The sequence below is a fragment of the Ochotona princeps genome, chromosome 3, assembly GCF_030435755.1.
Source record: "Ochotona princeps isolate mOchPri1 chromosome 3, mOchPri1.hap1, whole genome shotgun sequence".
In the NCBI taxonomy this organism is placed as follows: domain Eukaryota; kingdom Metazoa; phylum Chordata; class Mammalia; order Lagomorpha; family Ochotonidae; genus Ochotona; species Ochotona princeps.
Window position 1 is genome coordinate 114,395,092 of NC_080834.1, and position 26,313 is coordinate 114,421,404.

The 26,313-nt window shown below is 43.0% G+C and overlaps 1 protein-coding gene across 4 annotated transcripts in view; it reads left to right on the forward strand.

Moving 5' to 3' along the window:
• PLD1 (phospholipase D1) overlaps window positions 1-26,313 on the forward strand; it is a 242,839-nt gene that overhangs the window by 141,387 nt on the left and 75,139 nt on the right. For 3 of the 4 annotated variants that reach the window (XM_058661105.1, XM_058661104.1, XM_058661107.1), the window contains 7 exons: window positions 2,643-2,724; window positions 10,198-10,308; window positions 12,637-12,837; window positions 13,779-13,992; window positions 14,546-14,659; window positions 23,615-23,743; window positions 24,386-24,504. In XM_058661105.1, the coding sequence (XP_058517088.1) occupies window positions 2,643-2,724; window positions 10,198-10,308; window positions 12,637-12,837; window positions 13,779-13,992; window positions 14,546-14,659; window positions 23,615-23,743; window positions 24,386-24,504 (970 nt within the window). The remainder of the gene's footprint in view (window positions 1-2,642; window positions 2,725-10,197; window positions 10,309-12,636; window positions 12,838-13,778; window positions 13,993-14,545; window positions 14,660-23,614; window positions 23,744-24,385; window positions 24,505-26,313) is intronic. The other variant, XM_058661106.1, reaches the window with a different exon arrangement.

Genomic DNA, 26,313 nt, shown 5'->3' on the forward strand with positions numbered 1-26,313 from the left:
AGCGGGTGTGATCCAGCTACTGCTGCAAGGAATTTAGGCAGAAGCGTAATTCTTCTTGTTCTATTGGGGATAGCTGGCGACGGAGGGGTGTTGGGTTATTTTATTTGTCCCTGGGTTTATATCTGTGCAACCTGGTTCCGTTGCAGCTTGTTGGTTAGGTGTTGTCTTGCATGTGCCCATGGGGATAGAGTGTAGGTGAAAGACTTTGTAGCCTAGAGGCTGCTTGTCTTTGCTCTGGGTAGATGTAGAGCGTGCAGCTCCACTCCCTACTACACTCTCATAAATGTGCTCCCCTGTTTGGAAGTGGGCTGCTGTGTCCCTTGCTTGACTGCCGCCTCTGCTCAAATTGGCAGCCTCTCTGTTCAGTGGCGCCACCACCCCTTGGGCCTGTGCTGAGCAGCAGGGATTTCTGTTGGAGCCTCCAGCTGCTCGGCACCCGCAGTCCCAAGCTGGGTCAGGGAGTTCTGCGGCCCAGCCCCAGAGTGTGGATCCAGTCCCCAGTACACTTTCTCAAAGGTACTGTCCTGTTGGGAAGGGCACTGCTGTGGCCCCGCTTGCCTGCGCCTCTGCCCAGGTCGGCAGACTCTGTTCAGAGGCACCATTGCCTCTGGGGTTCGAGCTGAGCACAGCAGGGACTTCCATTGTAGTCTCAGGCTGCTCGCTGCCCCGCGTCCGCAGTCCCGAGCTGGGTCATGGAGCTCTGCTGCCTGGCCCCAGTGCATGGCTGCTCTCCCCGCTACGCTTTCCCAAAGGTGCTCCCCTGTTGGGAGGTGCGCTGCTAGGACCCACCCCTACCCACCCACCCCCGCTTGACCTCTGCCTCTGCACAGGTTGATGGCCCCTATGTTCAATCCTGCAGCCACCTCTAGGGTCTCCAGCATTCCAGGGGTCTGTGGCCCCTGCTGGTGTGGGTACTTGTAAAAGGTTTTTCTAGCTGCCTTTGTCTTCTCTGGATCAGCTGAGACCCCTGCCGGCCTTCCCCCTGCCTGGGATCGCAACTCACCAAGTTTCCCGCGGCTTGCTGCCTTTCTTTTCTTGCTGTTTTCTGGCTGTCCCTTCAAGCTGTGTGGATCTTCTTACTTCAGTGATGTCCAGTGACCTTCCCACTCTTCTCCCTGCAATTCTGTGTTGCCTGGTTTGTTCTGCTGGATCGGTCACTCTCTCTCCATACTCCACCTTATACCAGCTCTCCTCATTCGGCCATCTTGACAAAACTCCCGAGTATGCCTTTTAAAATGACCCCAGGCTTAACCCCATTGAGTCAACAGTTAATGTGTGTGTGTGTATGTATGTATATGTATATAAATGAGTGTAGATATATATTTATGCAGATGTAATTGTCACTGTATGTGACATTGAATGTTTCCCGTGTTAAGGAATTTACAGTGTGCAGAGATGCACTTTTGTATTTAGACAAACTTTATTTCTCTTTTGTTCTTATATCAATTTCTTTGTTTTATTTGCTTGCTTGTTTGGACAAAAACTCCCTCTGAGGTGTTTCTTACTCTTAGTTGTGCAGGTGCTACCACTATACACTCTCTTCTTTCATTTGCCCAGTTTCTTATGTCTCCACTCCAATATGTGCTTCCTTTAGAGACTTTGTCTTTGGAGTTTTATTTTCTTTCACTGAGTGAAATAGAGCATAAAATTCATTCCTTCTAATCTCTGTGACTCCTCTCGCCCCGTTATTTTTCCATGCTGGGACTCCTTGGCTAGGCGCCATGCCAACCCAGAATCCTGAAAGGCGTTAATTCTTACATAAGCTGCCCTTGCTTTTTGAGGCTTCAAATTTCGGCAGAGAAAAGTCCTTTTTTTTGTAGTGGTAGTAGTTTGCTTTTCCTCCCAATAGAGGAGTTATATCATTTAGAGCCCCGATTTCAGCCCAGAGTGGCCAGATGTAGCTCTCTTGTGCTCTTTCCTGTGCCTTGTGGCAGTGCTTTTGGAGATACGCAAGGGTCGATGCTCACTTAGAAGAATGCTGCCTCTTAGCAACCTTTCTTCCCTGCTCTGACAGCCTCAAGTTCCCATGGGCCCTCTCCTTGATACAGAAGTTAGTGTGTCTGTGAATCTGAATGTTTCCAGCAGGTTAGCACTGCAGAGTTAAAGAAGTTTAAACACTAAGGATTTGTCTCATTTAATGAGGAATTCAAGCATCGTTGATTCCAGGATTAATGGAAGAGTCTAATGATTTCCAAGTTCAGATCATCCCACACAACGTGAATATGGCTGCACATCCCAAAATGTCATTCCTGAGACAGGGTCCAGCCTCTAGCTGCATGTGGTGGATTATGTCATGTCATGGTCTTGATGTACAAACAGGTTTAGGATATTCAAATTCTAAAGTGAAGGAGGCCAGACAGCAGGGAGCATGGGAGTAAATGGATGTTGGCTGGAGATCCACAATATATTCATGTGTTTAAATGAGTGCATGTGTGTGTATTTACAAAAGAAACAGAAATAAACTTGTGTGAATAAAAACCCTTTCTTCTATCTAAAGTTGACATGGAGTCATTAGCAAAATTTTGGCTGCCCTTACCGTGATAGAGAGTGGTGAAAGCGTCTGAGCTTTGTGTTTTGTTCTTCTGACACAGTCATGACTGTTTTTGTCTTGGTTGGTTGAGATCTTGATTTCATGATTTCAGGTTGAGTCCAGAAATCTTCCTGAAACGCCCCGTAGTGGAAGGAAATCGGTGGAGGCTGGACTGTGTTCTGAAACGAAAAGCAGTGCGTACTGTCATCACCCTTGTTGAAACGACTTTTTCAGTGTTTGTTGCTTTTGAATTGCCTCTTTCACGCATACTCGGAACTCTCTAGAATTGAACAAAACCTCTTAATTTTAGAGTTCTCCTTATTGTCTTTCAATTCATTTGGTTCAGTATTTCTCTTGTTACTTTTGAATGAATGAGTATTTTAGCCTGGTTAGCAGTATGGATTATCAAAATTTTGTAATCAAAATTTTGTTAGTTATGTCTGGGGAGTTAATTTTATCAGTGAGAAAAGGCCAGAGAGTTTCATCTTTTGAATACTAAGTGATGAAATAAAATACAATACTCATCATTCCATCAATTTAAGTTAAAGACAGTGTCACATAGAGTATAGTTTTAATCACCTGGGGCCACATTGGTGCAAATTGGTGGTGCCTTGGTCTCAGTGTGGGGGCACTCATTGTAACAATATAACATTTCAACTGTGGAGCCAAAGTGAACATTGACTGTGCCTCTTATTAAAAAAATTGAGTAACTGAAGCAATGTGGGTTTACCAATGGCTCCATTAGTGTTACCCTTGGATTTTTTAATGTAACGGGCCTGCACCACTGATTCTAAGTAAACTAAACTAGATCTGGATTATTGTTAGCCATATCAAACTTAGAGTGTACCAAACCTTTTACTGTCATTTGAAACCATCCTGACCCTTTACAGATTCTGTCACTAAGCATTCTAGTGGTGTACAGATCCAAAGTAATGGGGAGCAGCCTTTTCGCTGTTTTTTTTTATCTTTGCCCATTTATTCTTTCCTAGCCTTTGAATTCCATTTCATCTTTTCTCATCTATGTTCTTCCATTCTTGCAATTTTTTTTTCCTCCCTGTGTTTACAGTAGGATTTAAGATACCCATAGAGTCAGGCATTACTGCTCATATTGAGGGCAGAAGTTATTAATCTTTATTTCAGACACACGTCCCACCAAATGGCATCACTTTAGTGGATGCTCTAATTCAATGTATCAACAGAATTCCATCCATGAAATTGGAAATCCTCATGTTGAAAAGTGGTATTCACAAACACCTAAATATTTCAGTACAACCTCCAAAATGTCACCTCTGGCCCAGGTATTGTCCCTATTCACCTGAGACAACTCAGTGAATCAGTTTCAGTGTGCCCCTATAGGGTTTGCCCTAGGAATCATGTCTTGTGTTCTGTCCTGGCTTTACCAAACTTCTTTGAATGGACTACTGCTTTCTCCATGTTTCCTTCTGTAAATTGGCACCTTTCACAGAGCCATTCAAGACTCCAGTTTAGATTTCCAGCCTTGACAAGCAGTCTCCACACCTGCTGGAGAATCTTGTCCTCAGAGTTTTTAATCCCATACTAAACTGTTTTAGGTTTCAGTTGGTGTGTATTTGTTAAATATCTACTCTGATGCGGGAACTTGGCAAATCATATGCAGTTGTGCATGGATAAAAGTTATGAAGGAGCTTAAAAATCTGCATTATACAGTTGGGTACAGAGCAGGGTCCAATCTCAGAGGTAATAGGGAGGGCATTGGACAGATCTGTCCAGGCAGAGGGGTGTAAGGGACTTAGAATGGGAATCTGGTTTTAATAAGGAAAGGAGTCATTTCTAGGTGCAGTAATTACTGTGCTGACGTTTGTATCAGTCATAGTCAATGGACTCTGCCCCACGGAGTTAGCACAAATAGGATGGAGATTAGGCTGCAGCCACTGCTGGCAGTCAGGAGGTGGAGATCTGGGAGTGAAGCCAGCAGTTGGGACTTCCTGATGGACAGTGGAAAGAAACATGGGTGTGCTGTCCAGGAGAGATCATCTAATCAGAATACAGTATGGGAGAAATGGGGTAACTCATATTCAGAAAGCTCAATTTTAGATTGTGAAGCATCCACAGGATGTGTAAGTGAAACTGAGGAAGCTAGAAAACGCCTCAGCAGAGCTCAGGAGGAAACTTCCAGAGATCCAGCCCTCCAACTGTGTGAGCTTACAGGTGTCTGTCGGCTGCCGTTAGGGTACCTGTCCAGTTGCCTCTTATGTGGCTAGCATTGTGAGGTTGCTGGTGAATGCCATGACCAAGGAAAACTCATTGCCTGGTAATTGTGTTGTGTTCTAGAAGCTTCTCATTTTAAAAATTTGAGTAATTATTTTCTTCTTTTCCTGGGGAAATGGTAATAACAGTAACAATTAATTTCTCAGTGGTAGGCTTGGCAGAATGCCACAACAGCATATTCTTACTTTTGTCATAAATTTTTAACACTCGGATCATTAAAGTTTGACATTTTGTTGCACATAAACACCACTTCATGTAAATAATTTAGTTTCTGAAAGCCACATGCTAGCTTCACAAATTACAGGGCTGAGACATAATATTTATTTTTGCATTAATGAGTCCCAGAGGTGTGCAAGTTTGATTAAAATGAATTTTTTCCCTTCTATCTGTGCAGATTTTCAAAGAATGATTTACAAATGATCTCTGCTGTATAGCCCAACATATTGGAAAACATCCTGTGTGTTAGGAAAAAGAAACATTATTTTGCTTTTCTGGCAACAAATTGGAGTTCTCCTCTGCCTGTACCCTGCTGATATGTACGGGTCACTATTTCAAATGGTTTAAACTAGTATTGGGAGTCACATTGCTTATACCGCAAAGAAAACAGCCTGCTGGATATTTCTATAGTTTTGCTCCTATTCCGCTAAAAAGTGACACATACTGTATTCTGATTCGGGTAATGATTGCGTTTCTACCTTCAGAAATGTGTGCTGTTTCTTACAATGCTTGCCTTGAAGGCATCTGCAAATGCAGCACCCTGGGGACCTTCAGGAAAGGGCTGAGCTTCTGAGGAGGTTTGTTTCCAGGTTTAGTTTTGGTCTTAGCATTGTAGCGTTGCAGTCTAGTGACCCCTGTAAAGGGGCAGGTGACCAGGCTTGGGAGCCAACACAGGTCATCACATCCCTGCACAGGAAAGCAGATAGGACCTTATCAGGGATGGGCAAACCTGGCTTGTGGGAAGTGGAGATGGTGTCTGTAACCATCAGGATTATTCTTTAAACAAAATTTGTTATAGACGGAGCACTGCTGTATGTTATAGTTCAGTGCTCTTTGCTGTAAGTGGTGAGGATACAATTTCTTTTTATTCTTACTGAAGCCTCTGGGAAATCCTTGGCTGGTGATAATCCTGGCATGGAGGGGTGTGGAAACTAAGCTGTTTTCTTGGAGAAACTTAACCACACTACATTAATCAGAGAAAAAATCTGGCTAAGAATCAAAGCCTCTTTCATTTTTGTTATAAAATTTTTTTTCATTGTATTCACATAAAATTAGTGTATCTAAAGCTCCTAAAAATTCTATTATTAAAAATAAAAGTTCTTTGTATTGTGTTGTAAAACTCCTTAGTGCTTATCATGCCTGCTCTATTGGATGGGAAACTAACCAGGACATAAGGCAAAGACAAAGAGGTTTTCTGTCCAGACTTTGATTTCATCAACTCTCTCCTCTCAATGTGACTTGGTTGAGGTGAACAGAAGCAGGACACTTGAGTGGTCACGGTCAACTCTGGGACACATGTCTTCCTAACGAAGAATTGATTTCCCTCTGGTCACTGGAAGGTGTTAGTCAGACATAGGGTGTTTTCAAAATGTGCTTTCTAAGTCACAGGGTTAACGCAGGTCCTTTTTTTGTCTATATAGCTTTCCTTGTGGGAAAATTATTTCCCGTAGATTAGGAGACTGCAGACTCACAGTGAAACAGGTGCCCTTGGTTCCTGATTAATGCATTTACTGTGCCCTTTACTGGTAGAATTTGTTTTTTGAAAGTTTAGATATACAGAAAGGAGGAGGGACAAAGACGAAGATCTTCCATCTGTTGATTTGCTCCCCAAGTGGCCACAATGGCCGGTGCTGCACTGATCTGAAGCCTGGAGCTTGGAGGTTCATCCGGGTCTCCCACAAGGATGCAGGGTCCCAAGGCTTTGGGCCATCCTTGACTGTTTGCCCAGGCTGCAAGCAGGGAGCTGAATGGGAAGTGCAGCCGCTGGGATTAGAACTGGCACCCAAATGGGTTCCCTGCGCATACCAAGTGAGGACTTTAGCCACTAGGCTGTCACCCCGGGCTCATGGTAGAATTTATGATAGTGTTGTAATGTCATGACCAAAAGATAAGGGCTGTGTCATAGAAGTTCCTACTAATTAACTGTTTATTATGGCTATGGACATGTGTTAACCACTTTAAGAAATAAACTTTGTAATATTTTATTACTTCCTTATTAGTCATTTGTATTTCAGCCAAAAAGACTTAAAACTTTCTACCCAATTTCCTTTGGAGTCCATTTATGTCATTGAGTAAAGACATAATATAGGAGAAAATGTCAGGTATGAATGAATGGAGGATAATAATGTAATTCATTAATGATAACATCCCTACTATTTGAAACTCCCATTAGTTATTCCACTAGAAGAAAAGTTGTAGGGTTCAGGCCAAGTTCTTCATTTGCAACTACTGCGCTTCATGAGTATGGATGCTATAAGCCTAAGAAGCAGAATGTTATTCACTAAAGACAAATAAGCTGGGCCCGGCGGCGTGGCCTAGCAGCTAAAGTCCTTGCCTTGAAAGCCCCAGGATCCCATATGGGTGCCGGTTCTAATCCCGGCAGCTCCACTTCCCATCCAGCTCCCTGCTTGTGGCCTGTGAAAGCAGTCGAGGACGGCCCAATGCATTGGGACCCTGCACCCATGTGGGAGACCCGGAAGAGGTTCCTGGTTCCCAGCATCGGATTGGCGCGCACCGGCCCGTTGCGGCTCACTTGGGGAGTGAATCATCGGATGGAAGATCTTCCTTTCTGTCTCTCCTCCTCTCTGTATATCCGGCTTTCCAATAATAATAAATCTTAAAAAAAAAAAGACAAATAATCCATGATGAAAGAAACTGAGTGTGATGCTCCATAATTTAGTTTGGAATTTGGGGTTTTTAGCTTTGCATTATATCTTAAGTGAGAAACTGTAGTTTTGAAACCTTTATCCAGTGTTAAGTCTAAATTTTTTCTAACATGAAAAAAAATGTTCGTATGTTAAGTACAAGAGGGACAAAATTATATGTACAGCAGATAATAGCTATGTAAACACATCAGGAATCTATGCACAAAAATGTCTAGAGAAACATATAACACCGAAAGATTAACATTGGAGGCATTTGGGTGGCTAAGTGATTCTTAAAATTCCCCAATTTCCTTAATAAGCAGTAATTGCAAGGGGGAATCATCTTAAAAAAATGCTCAGCTGGCTGGTGGTTGAGTAGTGCAGGGTTGCTGTCAGGTACGAATCACAGGCTTTGCCCCTGACTCTCAGAGAGGGTGGAGGCAGGCCCTCCTCCTCCAGGAAGGCCTGGGCATCTCCAAGCTCTGCTGAGTGCCTCTGCAGCCCCAGGCCTTAGCCGCACTCCTCCCTTCCTCCACGTCACCCAGCTGCATTTTGTCCTCACCTGCCATGGGGTAGACATTGGCTGTGAGGTGGCATGTCAGCTTTGGATACATGGGAACTCATACAGAGTCGCATGCCTTCTGCTGGGCAGCCACGCGTGGTGGCTTCTCGAGCTGCACTTGGATTTTGAATAGCAGAAGACAACTGCACAGTAGCATTGAAGGATGAGATCGGCTTCCGACTTGGCCATGGAACTTTCATTCAGTGGTTCCTTGCAGGGTGCTCGCCGGCCAAAATCATTTGAAATTAATCGGTCCATGCCTTGCCCATGCCTTCTCTTCCTGTGCTGCTCAAATACGTACTGATGGACTTGACTGTAATAATAGTCCGTGATTACAGCAAGCAATGAGGGAGTTCCAAAGGGTAGTGTAGAAATAGAATGACATGTTAAATCTTTTGGATTTTGTGTTTTTAAGAACAGGAGTGGGTCTTCTCCAGGTACTCAGATTGCTGCAGGGTATACCACCATGGCAGTAAAGTGTGTTCTTCCAAAATTGTGTGTACTCTCAGATATTGCCAACACCACAAAAAAGAACATGTTAGCAATTTTCAATGCTGTGTTATTATGACGAATTTCAACCCCCAACATGCTTATTACTATTGCCCAAGAAACATTGGGGAATTGTATCTGTGCTTGGTTTGCACCAAACTTTATGTCCTGTGATCTAAAACCTAAAAATATGAGCTCCTATGTTATTTCCTATCAAATAGCAATGCAAAACATGCATTTCTTCCTAGGTGAATGTAACACAGTGAGATTAATTTTAATTCAAATTTATGTTATGAAAAATTACTAATTACCTTGGATTACCAATTTAAAAGTTGACTAAATTACTCTTTGACGTTAGATTTGATTAGATACAATTGCATATTTAAATACTATAGAAAATATTAGGAGAAAATTCTTGTCTTTCATGTCTAGGTATTACATGACGAGATGTCATTAGCCACTTTAATCCAGTGGTATGCGGTGTTTCCGAATGCTTTCACAGCTGTGGGGAAGAGAATGAGTATTACGGTGGTGTGAATTGCACAGCAGTCCTGAGGATACAAAGAAAGAGTAATAAGTGACCCAGGGAGTAGGGGTGGCTAAAAGCGCCTGGCAGGAAATACATTCTGAGCTTATGTTGGGGTAGAGAAGAGGACGAGTGTTCAGGTCCCAGAGCCATTTAGTCAGGACTGAAAGCCTGTCACAAACCAGAACTAAAATAGAAATACTAGTGGTTTGCTGCAATTGAACAGTTTTTTTGATTCGCATTCACAGTGTTATTTATACCACTGTGTATTACATCTAAAAAATGGTCAGTTATTTTACCTAATGGAGGTATAATGAAGGTCAACCAAGTAACATCTCTGTCCCTGTAACATGAATCAGATCAAAACTCTCCTCAGTGACAGGTGTTTCCAAGTTACAAGACTAGGGTGGGCGTCTTGCCTAGCAGTTAAGACGCTAAGATGCCTGAGTCAGAGCAGAGTGGATTATGATTTCAGCTTCCTGCTAAGGCAGAGCCTGGGAGGCAGCGGTAATGGCTCGAGTCACTGGCTCCCAGCGTTGTGGGAGACATGGACTGAGCTCCTGGCTCCTGGCTTTGCCCCTTGTGTAGCTGCAGCAACACAGATGTTTGGGAAGTGAAACAGCACAGGAGCGCTCTCTGTCGATCTGTCCGTTTCTCTGTGTATGTCTGTCTGCTCCTCAAATATTTTTTAGAAGTTATGTAAGACTATGGAACACTTTTAACAACTGGAGCTACAATTTCAACTTCTGGATCTGGAATTCATTAAATATTGACACTCTTGATACAAGAACACATAAGAATGGAAATGAGATAAATTGTTATTTTTGGTATTGGTGTCTTGATATACTCTCATGCTTCACTTCCTTGTCTGTCTCGTTAGTTATTTTGTTATGCTTGTCAATAGAAGACAATATGGTGCACAGAAAGGAAGAGGAAAAGGAGGATCATAACCTTCCTCTTCCATGCGTTTCTCTTGTGACAGCAACAAGGAGTGAGGATCTTCATCATGCTCTACAAAGAAGTCGAACTTGCTCTTGGAATCAACAGTGAATACAGTAAGAGGACATTAATGCGTCTACACCCCAATATCAAGGTATTTAAATAAACCCTGATGACCAGTCTTGCTTCTGTGTGTATTTTTCAGATACGTTTGCTGTGGTTCTCAATGAACTACATAATTTGCTAGTATGTATTTTAAGTGAATAGTGGAATCTTAGGAAATACAGAAAAACCTTACCGATTCAAGTCCTCAGAACTCATGTTGCTGCCCCTCTGGCCTTGATAATTCAAAGTGACAGTTTAGTCAGAAACATACTTTCTCCAGTTGCTTTAACAGTCAAGATCCCTGCAAACGCTTCACAGGTTTGCCTAAGATTATCCTAGAAACACTTTAGAGGAGATCTCCCGGTTTCATTCCCAGAGGGTTGATAATGGCAGGAGATCTCCTCTGGTTCTTTTTGAATCAATAACCTAGCTTGGGCCTGGCACGGTAGCCTAGTGGCTAGAGTCCTCACCTTGCATGTATTGGAATGCCATGTGAACCATAGTTCTAATCCCAGCAGCCCCCACTTCTCATCCAGCTCCCTGCTTGTGGCCTGGGAAAACAGTGTGGACAGCCCAAAGCCTTGGGACCCTATACACATGTGGGAAACCTGGAAGAAGCTCCTGGATCCTGGCTTCAGATTGCTTCAACTGTGGCCATTTGCAGAGTGAACCAATAGATAGAAGATTTTCCTCTCTGTACAATAATTAATATTAATTTAACATATTAATAATGACCATAACGAATGTTTAATCATAACAAACAGAAATGTATTAATATATTGACACTTTAACTATATTAATAATAAACATTATTACTGTGAACAATAATACATCAACAAATTGTATTATCTAGATGAAGTTGCTAAATTCTCTATAGAAACACAGAACCCAGCAAGACTAAACTAAGAAAAAATAGACAGTCTTGATCAACATAACTTGAGGAAATTGGTCAATATAAAAACTACTCCACACGCAAAAAAAACTGTTGGATATGATTATTTCACTGGGGAATTCTACAAAACATTTTTGGAAGAATTATAATGAATCCTTCTCAAAGGTTTCCAAACACTGAGAAGGGCAGAAGATCCCGTGATATGTTACTACCCTCTGAGCACTGCACTTCAGCATGGCTGTGATGTGACAGTTTATGTTATGTGTATTTTACTGCAATGAAAAGTTCTTGCCAAAGTTTTGGAAAGTGTGCCATGGAGGCTCATGAAAACAGGAGAGGTCACATGGCTCATTTAGGGAGTTCTGTTTGAAAGCCTGAGGTCACTCACTCCTCCGAGTTCCTTCCTGATTTCTGTGCCTATATTCATACACCAAGGCTTCCAACTCAGTAGCTACCAAATACAATGTATTAGTTTTCCAGACACAGATGTTGATGTTTGGAGTTTTAACAACAACAGTGATACAAAGGGGGCCAGTGCCCTGGTGTTGCAAGCTAATCCTCTGCTTGTGGCTCTGGCATCCCATATGGGTGCTGATTCATGTCCCAGCTGCTCCACTTCCAGTCTAGTTCCCTGCTTAGGGTATGGGAAAACGGTGGAGGATGGATGAAGTCCTTGGGTTCCACACCCACATGGGAGACACAAAAGAGGCTCCTAGTGAGCCTGGTGTGGTAGCCTAATGGCTAAACTTGCCTTGCATATGCCGGGATCCCATGTGGGTGCCAGTTCTAAACCCGGTGGCCCTATTTCCCACCTAACTTTCTGCTTGTGGCCTGAAAAAATAGTTGAGGATGGCCCAGTCCTTGGGACCCTGCGCCCACATGGGACACCCAGAAGAGGCTCCTGGCTCCTGGCTTCGAATTGGTTCAGCTTCAGCTGTTGTGGCCACTGGGGGAGTGAATCAGTGGACGATAGATCTTTCTCTCTGTCCCTCATCCTCTCTGTATATCTGACTTGCCAATAACAATAAATAAATAAATAAAGAGGCTCCTGGCTCCTGGCTTTGGATCTGCCCATCTCTGGGCACTTGGGGAATAGGCAACAAATGGAAGATCTTTCTCTCTCTCTCTGTCTTTCCTTCTCTCTGTAAATCCACCTTTCACAAAAAAATTTAAAAATAAAACATCTTTGCAAATAGAAAAGGAAACCAACTATCACACTGAGCTTTCATCAAATGTCCATCCGTGGTGGCTATCTTGAATATGGGATCTGTGTGCAGGGTAGGAGGGCGTAAAAAGGAGTCTTCCTTTGCTACGTAATTTGGGAATTTGTTGGTGGGGGGATGTTGCAGTGGTTGAGGTAGGCATATACTTACCATATTTTGTTATTTGAACTATTAGAAATGCTTTTCAGGGAAAAAGCAGATCTAACTTAGTATGATAGGAACATTTTTTTTAAACCTGCTGAGAAACTTTTGCCATCACTAGGTTATGCGGCATCCAGATCACGTGTCATCCAGTGTCTATCTGTGGGCTCATCATGAGAAACTCGTCATCATTGACCAGTCGGTGGCCTTCGTGGGTGGGATTGATCTGGCCTACGGAAGGTGGGATGACAATGAACATAGACTCACAGACGTGGGCAGCGTTAAGCGTGTTATTTCAGGACCATCTCTGGGGTCCCTCACGGTGAGTGAATGTCCTCCGCCCTGGAACTGCCCAAAGGAGTCAACTTTTATAGCAATGTTTTATTGATGGACTGGTCGCGTGGTCAGTTGAATATCAGGTGACCTCTCCTTGGGGAAATAGAGGATAGCCCTGGTTTCAAATCCTAGCCTCCCCAGCTGAGCTAAGTCTGTCTCCTGCCTTGTAAGAAAACACATGTGATTCAGTGTTCGTCCCACTGAAAGATTTATTTTCTATGTGTAAATAAAAAGTTCCTAAACAAAAATGTGTGAAAATGATGATGTAAGGCCAGTGATAGTATGGTGCCTTATTAAAAGATGCTGCCAAGACATTTGAAATCTTCCTGTTTAAGAATGCACAAAAAGAACATAGGTCCACCTGAGGCCATCTAGAGGGAATTCTTTTGGATCAGGAAGTTAATAACATCTCAAAATACTTTTCAAATCAAGAACTGCCAAGAAACCTCTATATGTATATCCATCTGCTTGCTTCTGCAGTGGAATGACTGTAAAACCTTAATACCCCAAGTAAAACTTTTGATTGGTTCTGTGTACTCCTGATGACTTTTCTGGGAAATAGTGATTTCCCGAGTTAGGGAACAGAGAATAGAAGCAGTGTTGTTTGTTTACTGTTTTTCAGCAGGAGGAGTTCAGTTGCTCACACAGCCATGAATGTAGCTCATGGAATGGTATTTAAGATCAAAAGGTTAATCGGGGTGAAATTTCAGGAATTTGGTCTCCCAAAAAGCAGTCACAAGGTTGTGTTCAGCAGCTCCAGGAATCTGCGCTGCCCTGTGGCTGACCTCGGAGGGATTCTGTGTGTCCTACCACGCCCCCAGCAGGTGTAAACCTTGCCCCTCAGCTGCAGCTGCACCAAAGGACTGCATTGCATCCTATCTTATTCAGTGTCTTTATTTTTCTTTTTCTTTAAAATAATTTCCTCAGGCTGCCACCCTAGGATCTATGGAGTCCTTAACCCTCAAAGATAAAAATCAATCCAACAAGAATATGCCACCCAGGAAGAGTTTGGATGATGTGGATTCAAAACTGAAAGGAGTCGGCAAGCCAAGAAGGTTCTCCAAGTTCAGCCTGTATAGGCAGCTATACAAACATCAGCTGCACAGCTCCGACAGCCTCAGCAGTATTGAGAGTACCTCCAGTAAGTCGCACTCTTGGCCCTTCTTGATCGTGGTGCCACTTTGTTTTGTCCACAGCTGATCACGATGTACCTGTTCTTGAAGTCAGTCTACACAGTGCAGGAAAGTCTGTCGTCTACTCAGGATTGTGCCATTGGATGCCTTTGCCCCGTTGTAGCACAGGTTTATTGTTTTATTCATACAAATAGTTGTAGCATCACAGCTCATGCTTCTGGTGGTAAAAGAATGACAGGGTTTCTAAAGTTTGCCAAAGCTGTGACAGAGCAAAAAGGCATTAGTTGGACTTTTATTCATTTTCCTTAGAAGAAATTTCATGTTTTCCCATTCGGGAACACATCAAGCTTGTAGTATCAAATAGCAGACTTTCTCCGTCTTCTGAATTTGCTGTTCTTTTCAAATCTGTCTTAAAGCCCTAGAGTTTTCTGTAGGACGCAACCTTACGACTGATTTTATAGCCCTGCCTCCTTTTAAAAATGATCAAACTTGCTTTCCTGTTCAGAATAATCCTATACATCTGTGTTTCTGTGTAAAAAAAGAACTTTCAACTTTCTTCAGGTTATTTTAATCACTATAGAAGCCATCAGAATTTAATCCATGGTATAAAACCCCACGTGAAACTCTTTGGCCTGCCCAGTGAGTCTGAGCAGGGACTCACTAGAGCTGATGCTGGTAAGTGACATGTGAGTGGCAGTGCTGCCGGGCTTCAGCTTCTGTTGTACCGTCTGCTGTACGGGCATAGGGAGCGTGTGTCCAGGCCAGCTTGCTGTGTGTCCATCTTCAGGCCACTTGTGTTACGGAACATGTGTTCTGTGTGACATGCTGAGTGTCTCCCAGGGATGCTCCCCTCCAGCAGCAGGGGAAAGCATGCCTAACAGTGATGCAATCTATGACATTGTGCTGGAGAAGGTGGGAGAACTTCCTCTTCCTTGATGAGTCACAAAGATGTTTTGAGGAGAGGATTTCTGATCTGGAGGCATTTGTTTGGAGTGAATAAGGATGGGGAGACTTGGCAAGTGAAGGAGGCGAGTTGAGTGAAAGAGCTTGAATAGAAAAGCATCCTAAGCTACTATCAGTCAGGTCAGGGGCTATTTTTGTTGCAAAACTAGGAAGACGAACAAGGTCACCTTCGGACTGCTGACAGGGTGCAAACTCTTGAAGGTGTTTACATGATGGCTGTATTCAGAAAGACAGCATGATCGAAACTGCAATCTGGTAACCCTGTGTCAGCACCAGGGACTCCAGGAACTACTTCATCAGGGCCTAAGTTACAGAAATGAAAATGAAGGAGGTTTTGGCGAGCACAAAGTAGTCACTGCAATAAATACCAATAACAAAACCTTAGCCACCCTTCATTGTGTGCATATCCCAAATGTGACTGCCTTGAGCATTCGCCGTGCCTAACAGTAATCTTAGGATTAGAGATGTGATCAACTGGCCCAATAAATGGCATTTTATCAGCCTGCCAGCATGCATGATTCAGATTTGTGATTTAGCAGAAATGCAGATTATCCTTCGAAATCCTAATTCCAAGGTCAAGGCTCTTGTCAATTGTTTAGGAGATGAGGGAGTTGGAGTCCTGCTGACACTCCTGGGCACAGTCACCCATACAGCTAATAAACCTGAGAAGTGAGGCTGGACCTTGAGCCGAGTGTGGTTCCCAGCTTGCTTTTCTCTGTATACTCCATTTTTGTTTAATGCATTCCCTCGCTGTATATAGACATAAAGCTTCAAGATAACTTCGCAATAAAAATTGAATTTTTAAAAAATATAATTACATTGTTATACATTTGAAATGGAGAACATACATGGAGAGATGTTTATTTATTTAGCATACAGCTAGTGCTTGATGCACAGATTCAAGGACAACTCCTTGCAATTCATGCACTTGACAGAACTTCAAAGCTCCGAAAACTAGAGGCCATTAGGAATCTATGGAGCCCAAACACAGGTGTCTTTTACAGGAGATATTAAAGGCAGAGAGCTGGAAACGGGACCGTGTAATGCCTTGCATTATAATATGTGGCAATGTTTCTTTAGGTCAGATGTTTAAAATGATATGGAGGAATGAGGTTGCCAGACCATATGGTTGAGGTGTCTGGATTATGATGGGTAGAAATGTTGCTTACAACAGGATTGAGAGCAAGCAGAGAAGAGTTAAATTGGATGCTGCTTGCAGCAAATAACTCAGGCTGAGGAGAAGATGGCCATGGTGATGAGCCAAGGATGCTGGGAAGGGTTGGGTTTTCCTGTGTTGATGGGAATTAGCCTGACCCGTGTTCACAACCCCTCACTTAATAGTATGGATACACTGGATGTATGTCCAGGACAGCATTGTTTATGGAGAGAGAAAAAGAATGAGAGTGAACAGCCTAAATATCAGATTGTGGAAAAAGAGAGAAGATCATAAGGATGATTGGATGAAGGAATTGAGAGTCGTAAAATTATAAGAACAAAGAAAACAAATCTAATGTGCTTATTTAAGTATTTGCTGATCTCCTTGATTATGTCAATTGCCATTTTAGGACTAGTGACGTAGTAACCGTAACAGATGAAATGCAGTTGAGAGCTTGGGGGAAAGGTGGGAACTGTCTACACAAATAGATCATCAGACATCATTCAGAGGTTGACGATTACCATGGAGAAAAATGGACCAAAAGAACGGCAGATGCAGAGAGAGGGACGAGTTGCCATTTGGTATACAAGGGTGTTTCAGGAAGCTCAAGAAAAATGGAATTAAAGGAGAACCTTATTTTGGTGCAAAAATAAAAGAAAGGAAAGGGGAAAGGAAAAGGGAAAGGAAAGGAAAGGGAAGGAAGGAAGGAAGGAAGGAAGGAAGGAAGAGAGAAAGAGAGAAAGAGAGAAAGAGAGAAAAGAGAGAAAGAAAGAAAGAAAGAAAGAAAGAAAGAAAGAAAGAAAGGAAGAAAGGAAGAAAGAAAGAAAGAAAGAAAAAGAAATCCCTGCAGAGTTTCTTCAATAGTGGACACGTTGTGTGACCTTTGTCGGGACCTCTCAGAGGGTGGTCAGAGTACCTCTCTAATTAGTCTTCAACTCAATCAAAAGAAAGAAAAGAGGGTAAGAGACTGCCTACTGGAAGGATGTCTCAGGCAGGAGGCAGCCAAAGGGCCAGGGTGGTGAGGTAGGACAGAGATTGGTTGGGCTCCAGGAATATACTGCAGTTTAGGGAGCTGCAGAAGAATGATGGAGCAGTCAGAAAGACTGGAGGCTTGGAGGAGAATTGGGCTGAATAGATTGGGAGAGTTTTACGGAGTGTTTAAGAATCTGGCTGTGTATGAGACAGGCACTCAATTGATGGTCCAAAGCAAAGAATGGATGGCTTCTGACTACATTTTTACAGACTCATTCTGCAGAGCATATCAAGGTGACAAATAATGACCAACTGAATATATTCTGAGAGTAGAATTGATAGCACTTGACAGTGCCATGGATATGAGATATGATAGATGGCGAGGACTTCAAGTCACTAGTGCTACTGTGGGAAGGCCGGGGGAGACAGCAAGGGAAGATAGAGTTTGAGTAAGATTGGCAATATGTCAGAGCAAGCAACTGGACTGGGTTGGCGAAGGAAAAATGCATAATGCTAACTTTTTTGGGAAGATGAAACTTGAGGTGATTCATTTGCTTTCCACATGGTAGATACTGTTATCCTACTGGTTTTATGGTTAAATATACATACAAATTTATTATGTATTTTTAATATGAGAAAAATTAAAAGAGAAGCCAAAGGAAAATTGAGTTCTTGACATCAGAACTTTCCAGCCTCTCTTCTTTGGAGTTTCTCAAGGGCTGTGAGGGAAGCCTGAGTAGGTGACTCCAGGCCTCTCCTACCTCTGCTGGCACCTGCTTCAGCCAGAAGAATCCCACTTGTATTCGTTTTATTGTCAGAGTTCCTTCTGAATTCCAAAGATGGTAAGCTTGTACTAAAAATAATGAAGGAAATATGAAGAGCACGATTCTCAACTTGAGTGGTAATGTTGTGCCGGTTTCTGAAATCCCCAGATAATCATCAAGCCTGAAGTCGGTGCTAAGGCAAAAAGTGGTTTATTCAAACTAACCTAGGTCTCCCAGCCACCTCCCCCAGCCCAGCATGGCTGGGCGGGGGAGGGGCAGCCTGCAGGATTCGCCGGGCTAGCAAACAGTGAGCTCCCCCAGCCCAGAGAGAGAGCCCGAGAGAAAGAGGGCCCAAGCCCCCCAGTTTTTATACATTTCAGGCTATTAATTATACAGTCATGATCTAGCAGGCTTCTATTGGTGGGTTCGAAACTAGCAACTTTCAAACAGTGCAAATCGATGAGCTATAGGGTGGTGGATCTTATCAAACACCAGGTACTTCCTTCCTGAGGAGTGGTCTGTCTACATGACCTGCCACATGTCCTGCTGGGTGTCACCTAGGCTATCAGGGCTGGAGTTCACACAGCCCCCAGTCAAGCCATCAAGGCGGAATCACAAAAGGCAGAAAACTTCCAGGTTCTTCAGTAACTTTAACTCATTTCTTAAAGGACTTGAAACCAAGCATGCAATGTCTCTTCATTAGAAATGCAAGCTATTTGTTTGAATGAATGGTTTCCGTTTTCTTGGGGATATGAACCAGATTAACTTCTCTGTGGTGTCAGTTTCACTTGAGTAGAACAAGCTGTGTTGAACTGAGTTCCTAATAAACCTTCCTGGAGTAACAGAATTGAGTGTGGATGGTGCCTACAGGACCACTCTGGGTTTGTAAATAGAAAAATCCCATGAAGAATGCTGGTAGATTTCCATGGACTCCAAGATTTGCGTTTTTCCAGAATTACATTATAAAAGAGAGATTTCCAAATGACATAATTTTGTTTTGGTACTTCCTCCACTTATGTTCAGCAACTATGCTGATCTTTTCCTTGTAAGCTGTATTGCATGAATAAGTGAGGGGAGAAAAACTTCTTTTGCAATTTTGTTGAGAAACGTTTTTCAAATTTGAATATAGAATCTTAAGGGATAATGAGTGGTAGATTAAACTGTTGAAAACTTTGTTATCAGGGATGTAATGTATATATAAGACCCATTTAGTCTTGTTAAGGAATTTATTATCTAACAAATGAGCATAGTCTATAACTTTTATGAACCCAGTACTTTAGCAATTCGCTGAAGATTCTCTGGCTTCCAGAGACATCACTAAAGCTCTCTCCACACAGGTAGTACAAGTCCACAAGCCCTTTAATCCTACTATTTGGAATTTTGAAAATCAAAAGGTTTTCAGTATGTTTCAGTAAAGAACTTTGAACTCTCCTAGAATATAGGTAGAAATTCAGTAAGTTGTTACGAAGGGAGCTTTTTCCCTTGTAGGCAACTCAAGCCATTGTAACTTTTCTTAAAAGATTTATTTATTTTTATTGCAAAGTCAAATATACAGAGAGAGAAAGAGAGACAGAGAGGAAGATCTTCCATCCAATGATTCACTCCCCAAGTGACCATAATGGCCGGTGCTGCACCAGGAGCCAGGAACTTCCTCCAGGTCTTCCACACGGGTACAGGGTCCCAAGGATTTGGGCTGTCCTTGGCTGCTTTCGCAGGCCACGTGCAGGGAGCTAGATGGGAAGTGGGGCCGCTGGGATTAGAACCAGTGCCCATATTGGATCCCAGGTGTTTAAGATGAGGACTTTAGCTGCTAGGCCACCACGCCAGACCCCATTGTAACATTTTTTTAAACATTTATATATTTTTATTGAAAAGTCAGATTTGCACAGAGAAGGAAAGGCAGAGACAAAGATTTTCCGTCTGCTGATTCACTCCCCAAGTGGCTGCAGTGGCTGGAATTGAGCCAATCTGAAGCCAGGAGCTTCTTCCAGGTTTCCCACATGGGTGCGGGGTCCCAAGGCTTTGGGCGGTCCTCAACTGCTTTCCCATGCCACAATCAAGGAGCTAGATGGAACACGAACCAGCACCCATATGGGATCCCAGCACTTACAAGGTGACATTTTAGCCACAAGGCCATTGTACTGGGCCTAAGCCATTGTATCTTAAAGCATTAAGTCAGGGAAATGTCATAAGTATGAATTTCAGCACCTACGTAAATCTATGATCTCCCCCCCCCCAAAAAAAAGAATTCTTTGGGTTAGTTACTTTTGAAATCAAAAGGATCTAAATGTGAGAAGCAATATAATGTAACATCCCAGCAGTGTACAGCAAACTCACAGAATGCAAGCAAACTCTGAGAGGGATCAGTAGATAATCAATAATCTCTTGTTAGTGCGTGTCAAGCCCTATTAATAAATAACCAATGGGAAAAAAAGCGGATTTTTTTTCAGAGCCTTGGAAGTGTGACAAGTATTAGTTAATTTGTATAGATGGGGCAGTAGGATATTTCTGTATCGGTTGATGGAAGGCCTGAAAAGCCGGACAAATACACTACTCTTTATCCATTCATTATTGGAGAATTCCACTGGAGAGGAGTGGTTTAAGTGTAAAGTGTTACAGGGTTATGCCAGAGTGAGAAAGAGGAGTTCCAGTAGGTAGCACTGGGAGCTCCAAGAATGCAATGAATGGGGACATGTTTTCTTCAGAATAACCAGAATTTCATTATGACTCAGAAAGTGTTGATGGCAGGTGGGTTAAGGGAGGAGTCCAAGTTGAGTTTTCAGCTTGAGAAAACTCTACACAGGAAGTCCTTAAAGGGACAACTTCATTTTTATGGGGGGTAATCATAATTTTGGCGTTGGATATAATTGCCAATGAAAGATACACGTAAGCAGTGTCAAGAAAGAAGACAGGCCTATCCATGTACATTTAGGAATTATATGGGAAAAGACAGGGGAAGGTGAGGGAAAACTTAGTAGGAAGGAGCTTGGAAGGAAGGTTAGGAAGAGCTAGTGGAGAAAGGAACCTTGGAAGGCTAAGAGAGGAGATTAAAGAGAGGAAGCAGGAGGGAGCAGGAAGACACCACCCCAGCTGCAGCAGTCAGAATCTGGGCCACTGAGAGTGTGGAAAATGGTCAGGACAAACTTGTGACCGAATGTGCGGCAGACCCGTTGCGATTCGCTCTGGAGCCTGCCATGGTTTGGATGCAGTTTGTACCTCAGAGGCTCTTGCACTGGAATCCTCATTCTGTGTGGGGGTGCTAAGCTGGTATGTAAGAACCTTCATGGGGTGGGAGCCTAGTGGAAGGTGATTAGCCTGGTACCCCACCCTGGGGAATAGATTCCTGAGTTTTCACAAGGAGTGGGGCAGATCCTCCAAAGTGGATTTAGCTCTCTTGAGAGCAGGTTGTTTTAAAACAGACCCACCCTGTGTGTGCGTCAGTTCTACACAAAGCCGTCTTCCTTTCTGCTTCTCTGCCATGCTGTGACACAGCCCAGGGGACCCTGCCTAAACACTGGTACTGCGCTAGTTGGATCTTGCAACCAGCAGAATGGGGAGCCAAGTAAATCCTTCTTTGTACATCACCTGGACTCAGATACTCTGTTCTGACCACACCAACAGGCAAATAGCCAGTTTGCAGTGCAGTGGGAGCCCCACTGCTGATGCTGGTAGCTGTGTCTAACTACTCATGGACGCGTGTGCATTTCTGAGCAGATGTGCAGGAACTCAAGGGTATCAGGTTCTACTGTCTCCATAGTTTATATGTTCTGGGGAGCCCCTTGATTCAGGGAGAATCCTTTAGGTCATGGCTAAAAATGTAAACAGATTTGAATCATGAATTCAGTTAAAATTAAGATTGATTTTCTGAGACTGGGAATTTGCTCTGTTTTGTTTTCCTCCTCTTAACAAATTACTAAGTGAACGTTAATTTTTAAATGAGTCTGTGTATCCATGTCTTAGAGTTTCTCAAGTGGAGGATATACATGAATATGAACATTTTAAAATTTGACCCTGTATTTATCTCATTCTTTGTCCTTTCTTTTCCCCTGTTTTCCTTTTAAAAGTGCCATGGCTTACTATAAAGAGCCTCCAGGTGAGCAAGTAGACCTAACAGTACTTTGCTGTTCAGTCTTTATACAAATAATTCACTGGGAGATGTCAGTAGAAGTCTATTTTTTTTTTTTTTTTGCCATTACTTAGTTTTGTTTATTGTTGGTACTTTCAAGCAATTTTTCTTGTTCTAAAGAAGATTTTGTTCATTTGAAAGAGTTACAAGGGTGGGGGTGGGGAGGCAATGTGAGTTGAGGGGAAGGCTGGAAGAAATAAGAGAGACTACAATCTTCTATGCACTGGTTCATTTCCCAAATAGCTGCAGCAGCCATATCCGAGGAACTCCATTCTAGCTCCCCACATGAGTGGCAGGAGCCCAAGTACTCAGGCCAGCTTCCACTGCCTTGCCAGGTTTATTAGCAGGAGGCTAGACTGGAAGTAGAGTAGCCAGTTCCAAATCTCAACTCTGAAATGGGAGCCCATATCCCAAATCCCTACCCTGCTGTACCACAACACAGACCCAAACCCATTTTTCTTTCATAACTAATTTCAATAACCATTGGATGATTAATAATTCATTTTCAGATAAATATTAGCTTTGTATGTGGCAAGTGCATAAAAACATTTGTTCTGCAAATATTTCCTGATTGCTTCCTGGCTGCTGGAGTTTTTCTACTGTAGAGAGGTAGCACTGGGGAAGAGTGGTGGTAAGAAGGCCAGGCCTGTCCTGCCGCTGGCTGTTGCAAGCAGTGTTGCCTACTTACTCAACAAGTGTCTGTGTATGCAGTGTTGACTTGTTAAGTGCCTGTTCTGTGCTACCTGCTGCATTTGTGATTTGTGGATCTGCTAGTCTTCCTGCTTCATTGTCTTGGTAGTCAGCATATCCCCTGGGCTTACAAACTCTTTCACTCGTAAGTGTTTACTAAGCAGATGTTTGTCAAATGCCACAATAGATTGCTGCTCTCATGCATCTGTTATAAACTTCTATCTTTGCATTTTTTTAAGGATTTATTTTATTTTTATTACAAAGTCATATACTGAGAGGAGGAGAGATAGAGAGGAAGTGGAGCTGCCGGGATTAGAACCAGCGGCCATATGGGATCAAGGCGAGGACCTTAGCCACTAGGCCATGCTGCCGAGCCCCCTATCTTTGCATTTTTATGGGTATCATTTATAGTTTCAGGAATGTGAAATGTTAGAGGATAGAAGATCTTGGCTATCATTGAGTGAGGCCCGATGCTTCCTTCTACACATAAGAGATTTCTGACCCCCAAAAGGTGAAACCCAGTATCACTTGGATTTTGAGATGCAAAGACAAGACTTAGGTGTTAGGCATGCGCTTTGTTGGATGAGGACAGAACTGGCAGTGCTACCTGGCTATCTAGTGTCTCATGGTCTCCACAGTCCCGTGGTTCCACTGGACTCATAATCTCAGTGAACCCCGTAATTGCATTTTCGAGGGCTCTGGAAAGTGGCGAGAACCAGCTGCTCAAGTGCCTGGAATATCCCTTTTCACTGCCCCACGATGAACCTGTCATAGTCTCTCACAGGACAAATGTAGGAAAGCTGTGAAATCTTGCCAGCCTCAGCCTTTGTTAGGAGAGCTGTGGGGTCCCCCAGTTATGAGTCTCCAGAGGGAAAAGTTCAAAAGTTGTGGGAGGTGAGCCTCACTCTCTGGACCCAGCTAAATCCCAGTCTCTGGGGTTTGTCTTGCTGCCTCCACAGACACTGGCTCCATCCGCAGTTTACAGACTGGTGTGGGTGAGCTGCATGGGGAAACGAGGTTCTGGCATGGGAAGGACTACTGCAACTTTGTCTTCAAAGACTGGGTCCAACTCGATAAACCTTTTGCTGGTGAGTATCCTGGTAGTGGGGTGACAGTTGCATTTTTGTCTTTGTCTTTAGAGCATCCCAATCAAAGTTCATGTGCATGACCTCAATGCCCTTTGCTTGGTTACGCTGTGGAGATGTCATACTTAGGGGCATCCTTATGGATTAGGAAAGAATATGACATAGAGTTCACTGTCTGAAGTCTCCAGGTTTCCTATAAGGATAACCTGGTTAATAATCTAATTCCTTCAGAGATGGTAACCTTCCTTTGACCACTATTTTCTTCTCATCTTCCAGCATTAGATTGGCTTCAGTTGCAAGTGCCCAAGTGCTTCTGATTCTACAGGTGGCCATGCATGCTTAGCCTGCCCTTATTTTCAAAGTATGAAAAAGGAAATTAGAATATCAAGTACACACCCTTAGCAGATTCACACTGACTTACCTCCCACTCTGGGGATCGTATGGGACTGTGTGAAATGGAAGCATGTTTTGGGGAGGCATGGGGGGGATGTGTTCCTCAACATTATGTCTCTGTTGACAGTAAAGGTGTTCTACCCAAGCCGAGGAGATGAACACAGATGCCCCCTGTGTGTCATAGTTGGGGTCGAGGCTTTTGTGCTCCCCACAGCAGTCAGTGATGCACCCTTGCCCCTTGCACGTGGGCAGACTTCATTGACAGGTACTCCATGCCCCGGATGCCCTGGCACGACATTGCCTCTGTGGTCCATGGGAAGGCAGCTCGCGACGTCGCGCGGCACTTCATCCAGCGGTGGAACTTTACAAAGGTACTTGGATGCTGTTGTGGCGACTCAGGCCGTGCTGGAGGAGAAACTAGGAGGTTGGCTTGAAGGGCTGCACTGGGAACAGCTGTGACAGCTATCCAAACCTGGGATTGTGTCACATTCTTTTTGTTTTTAAAGAAAGATTCATTTACTTGAAAGGCAAAGTTACATATATAGAGAGAAATCTTCCATCTGCTGGTTCACTCCTCTAAATGGCTGCGATGACCAGGACTAGGCTAGGCCAAAGCCAGGAGACTGGAACTCCATCCACATGGGCAGTGAGACCCAAGCACTCAGGCTCTGCTCTGGTGTTCTACCATGAACAGTTAGCTGGGAGTTGGATGAGAAGTGGAGCATTTATGATTCAAATTGGTGCTCATACCAGCAGTTCAGAACACTGTACTAGGTTATTGTGTAGGATTCAGAATAGGTTCTGAGCAGAGCAGATAGTATTAAAACAAGCCATTTTCTTTTATCTGATCTCTTGATTAGGTCCTCTTTAGTGTGGCTCAGGGATTTTTAATCGTTGACCCGACACTCAAACTGTGCGTTTAAATCCAGTGCTGCTAAGGTCCTACTGCCCTTTGAGTGATAATGAGGCATAACTTCCCTTGATAATTTAGGCAAAAGAATTTAATTTTTTGAACACTTGATTTTTCATTCATATAAATATTCTCAAAATTTTTAACAAATTCAGAGGGGATGGATAAACATGGAAGTGTTACTTTGAACCTACCATAATGGCAAAGATTTAAAAAAAAAAGCATTGCCAGTATCTGCAGTTGACTTTGGTGTGTGTGTGTGTGTGTGTGTGTGTGTGTGTATGTGCTTTTATAACCTATAACATATCATTTGTTTGAGGGAGATGAATTGATAAAACACCAGTAAACATTTTTACAAGTCTACATCTTTCACCCAGAAAAACTATTTCTAGGTATTTGAAGCTAAAGAAATAATCCAATCATGTAATGTATTTTGTCATTACTTTAATAATTAAAATGAGAAATAACTGAAATGCCTATTACACAGAAGCCTATTAAATGAGCTGCAGCTGTTTGCATTCTGCTTTTGGTAGAACCAGTAAGGCCACTGAAGCGTCAGGCCCAAGCCTCATGAAATGGCCCTCACAGATGATCTGAAGGCTGCTGGGATCTTAGTCCACCCTGGGACATTTCCAACTGTTGGACAAAGCTCTGTACACTTCACTAAGGAGGCTTTCTAAAGGTTCCCCACCCACCTTAGCCCGGTCGGTGGGCACTTAAGACTGCCTGTTGCTCAAATGGAATGAAGGGCTTCAAGCCCCCTGCCCTTCCTTGGGACAACCTCAACCCCTGACTCTATTGTATCTCTTCTCCCCATTCTTTCTCCCCTAACTTCAAGCCTTATCCCCCTTTTCTCGTCTCCTGACCTTTTCTGAAACTTTATTGTGAAGTTTCTATAAAATGATGATATGATACAGTTCTGTGGCAACATGCCTATATCGTGGATAAAATTTATTTGATGAAGTAATCTGACCTTTGCAATCAGATTATAATCTATAACTGTATATTTAACCTTCCTTTACAAATACAAAACAATATGCACTTGCTATGAAATGAAAGAAGGCAATATAGAAATACAAGACAAAAGAAAAAGTTTATTGTATTAGAAACACAGATCTATAGTGCTTCACTTAAAAATGTCCACCAGTAACATTTTCTTTTGTTTTATAAATGACCCTGAATTTCTTTCCTAATTCTTTCATAATTACAAAGTGTAAAGAATGGATCTGTTTTTCCATTCATACCTCTTCTGTCTGCTTGTCTCTATTTT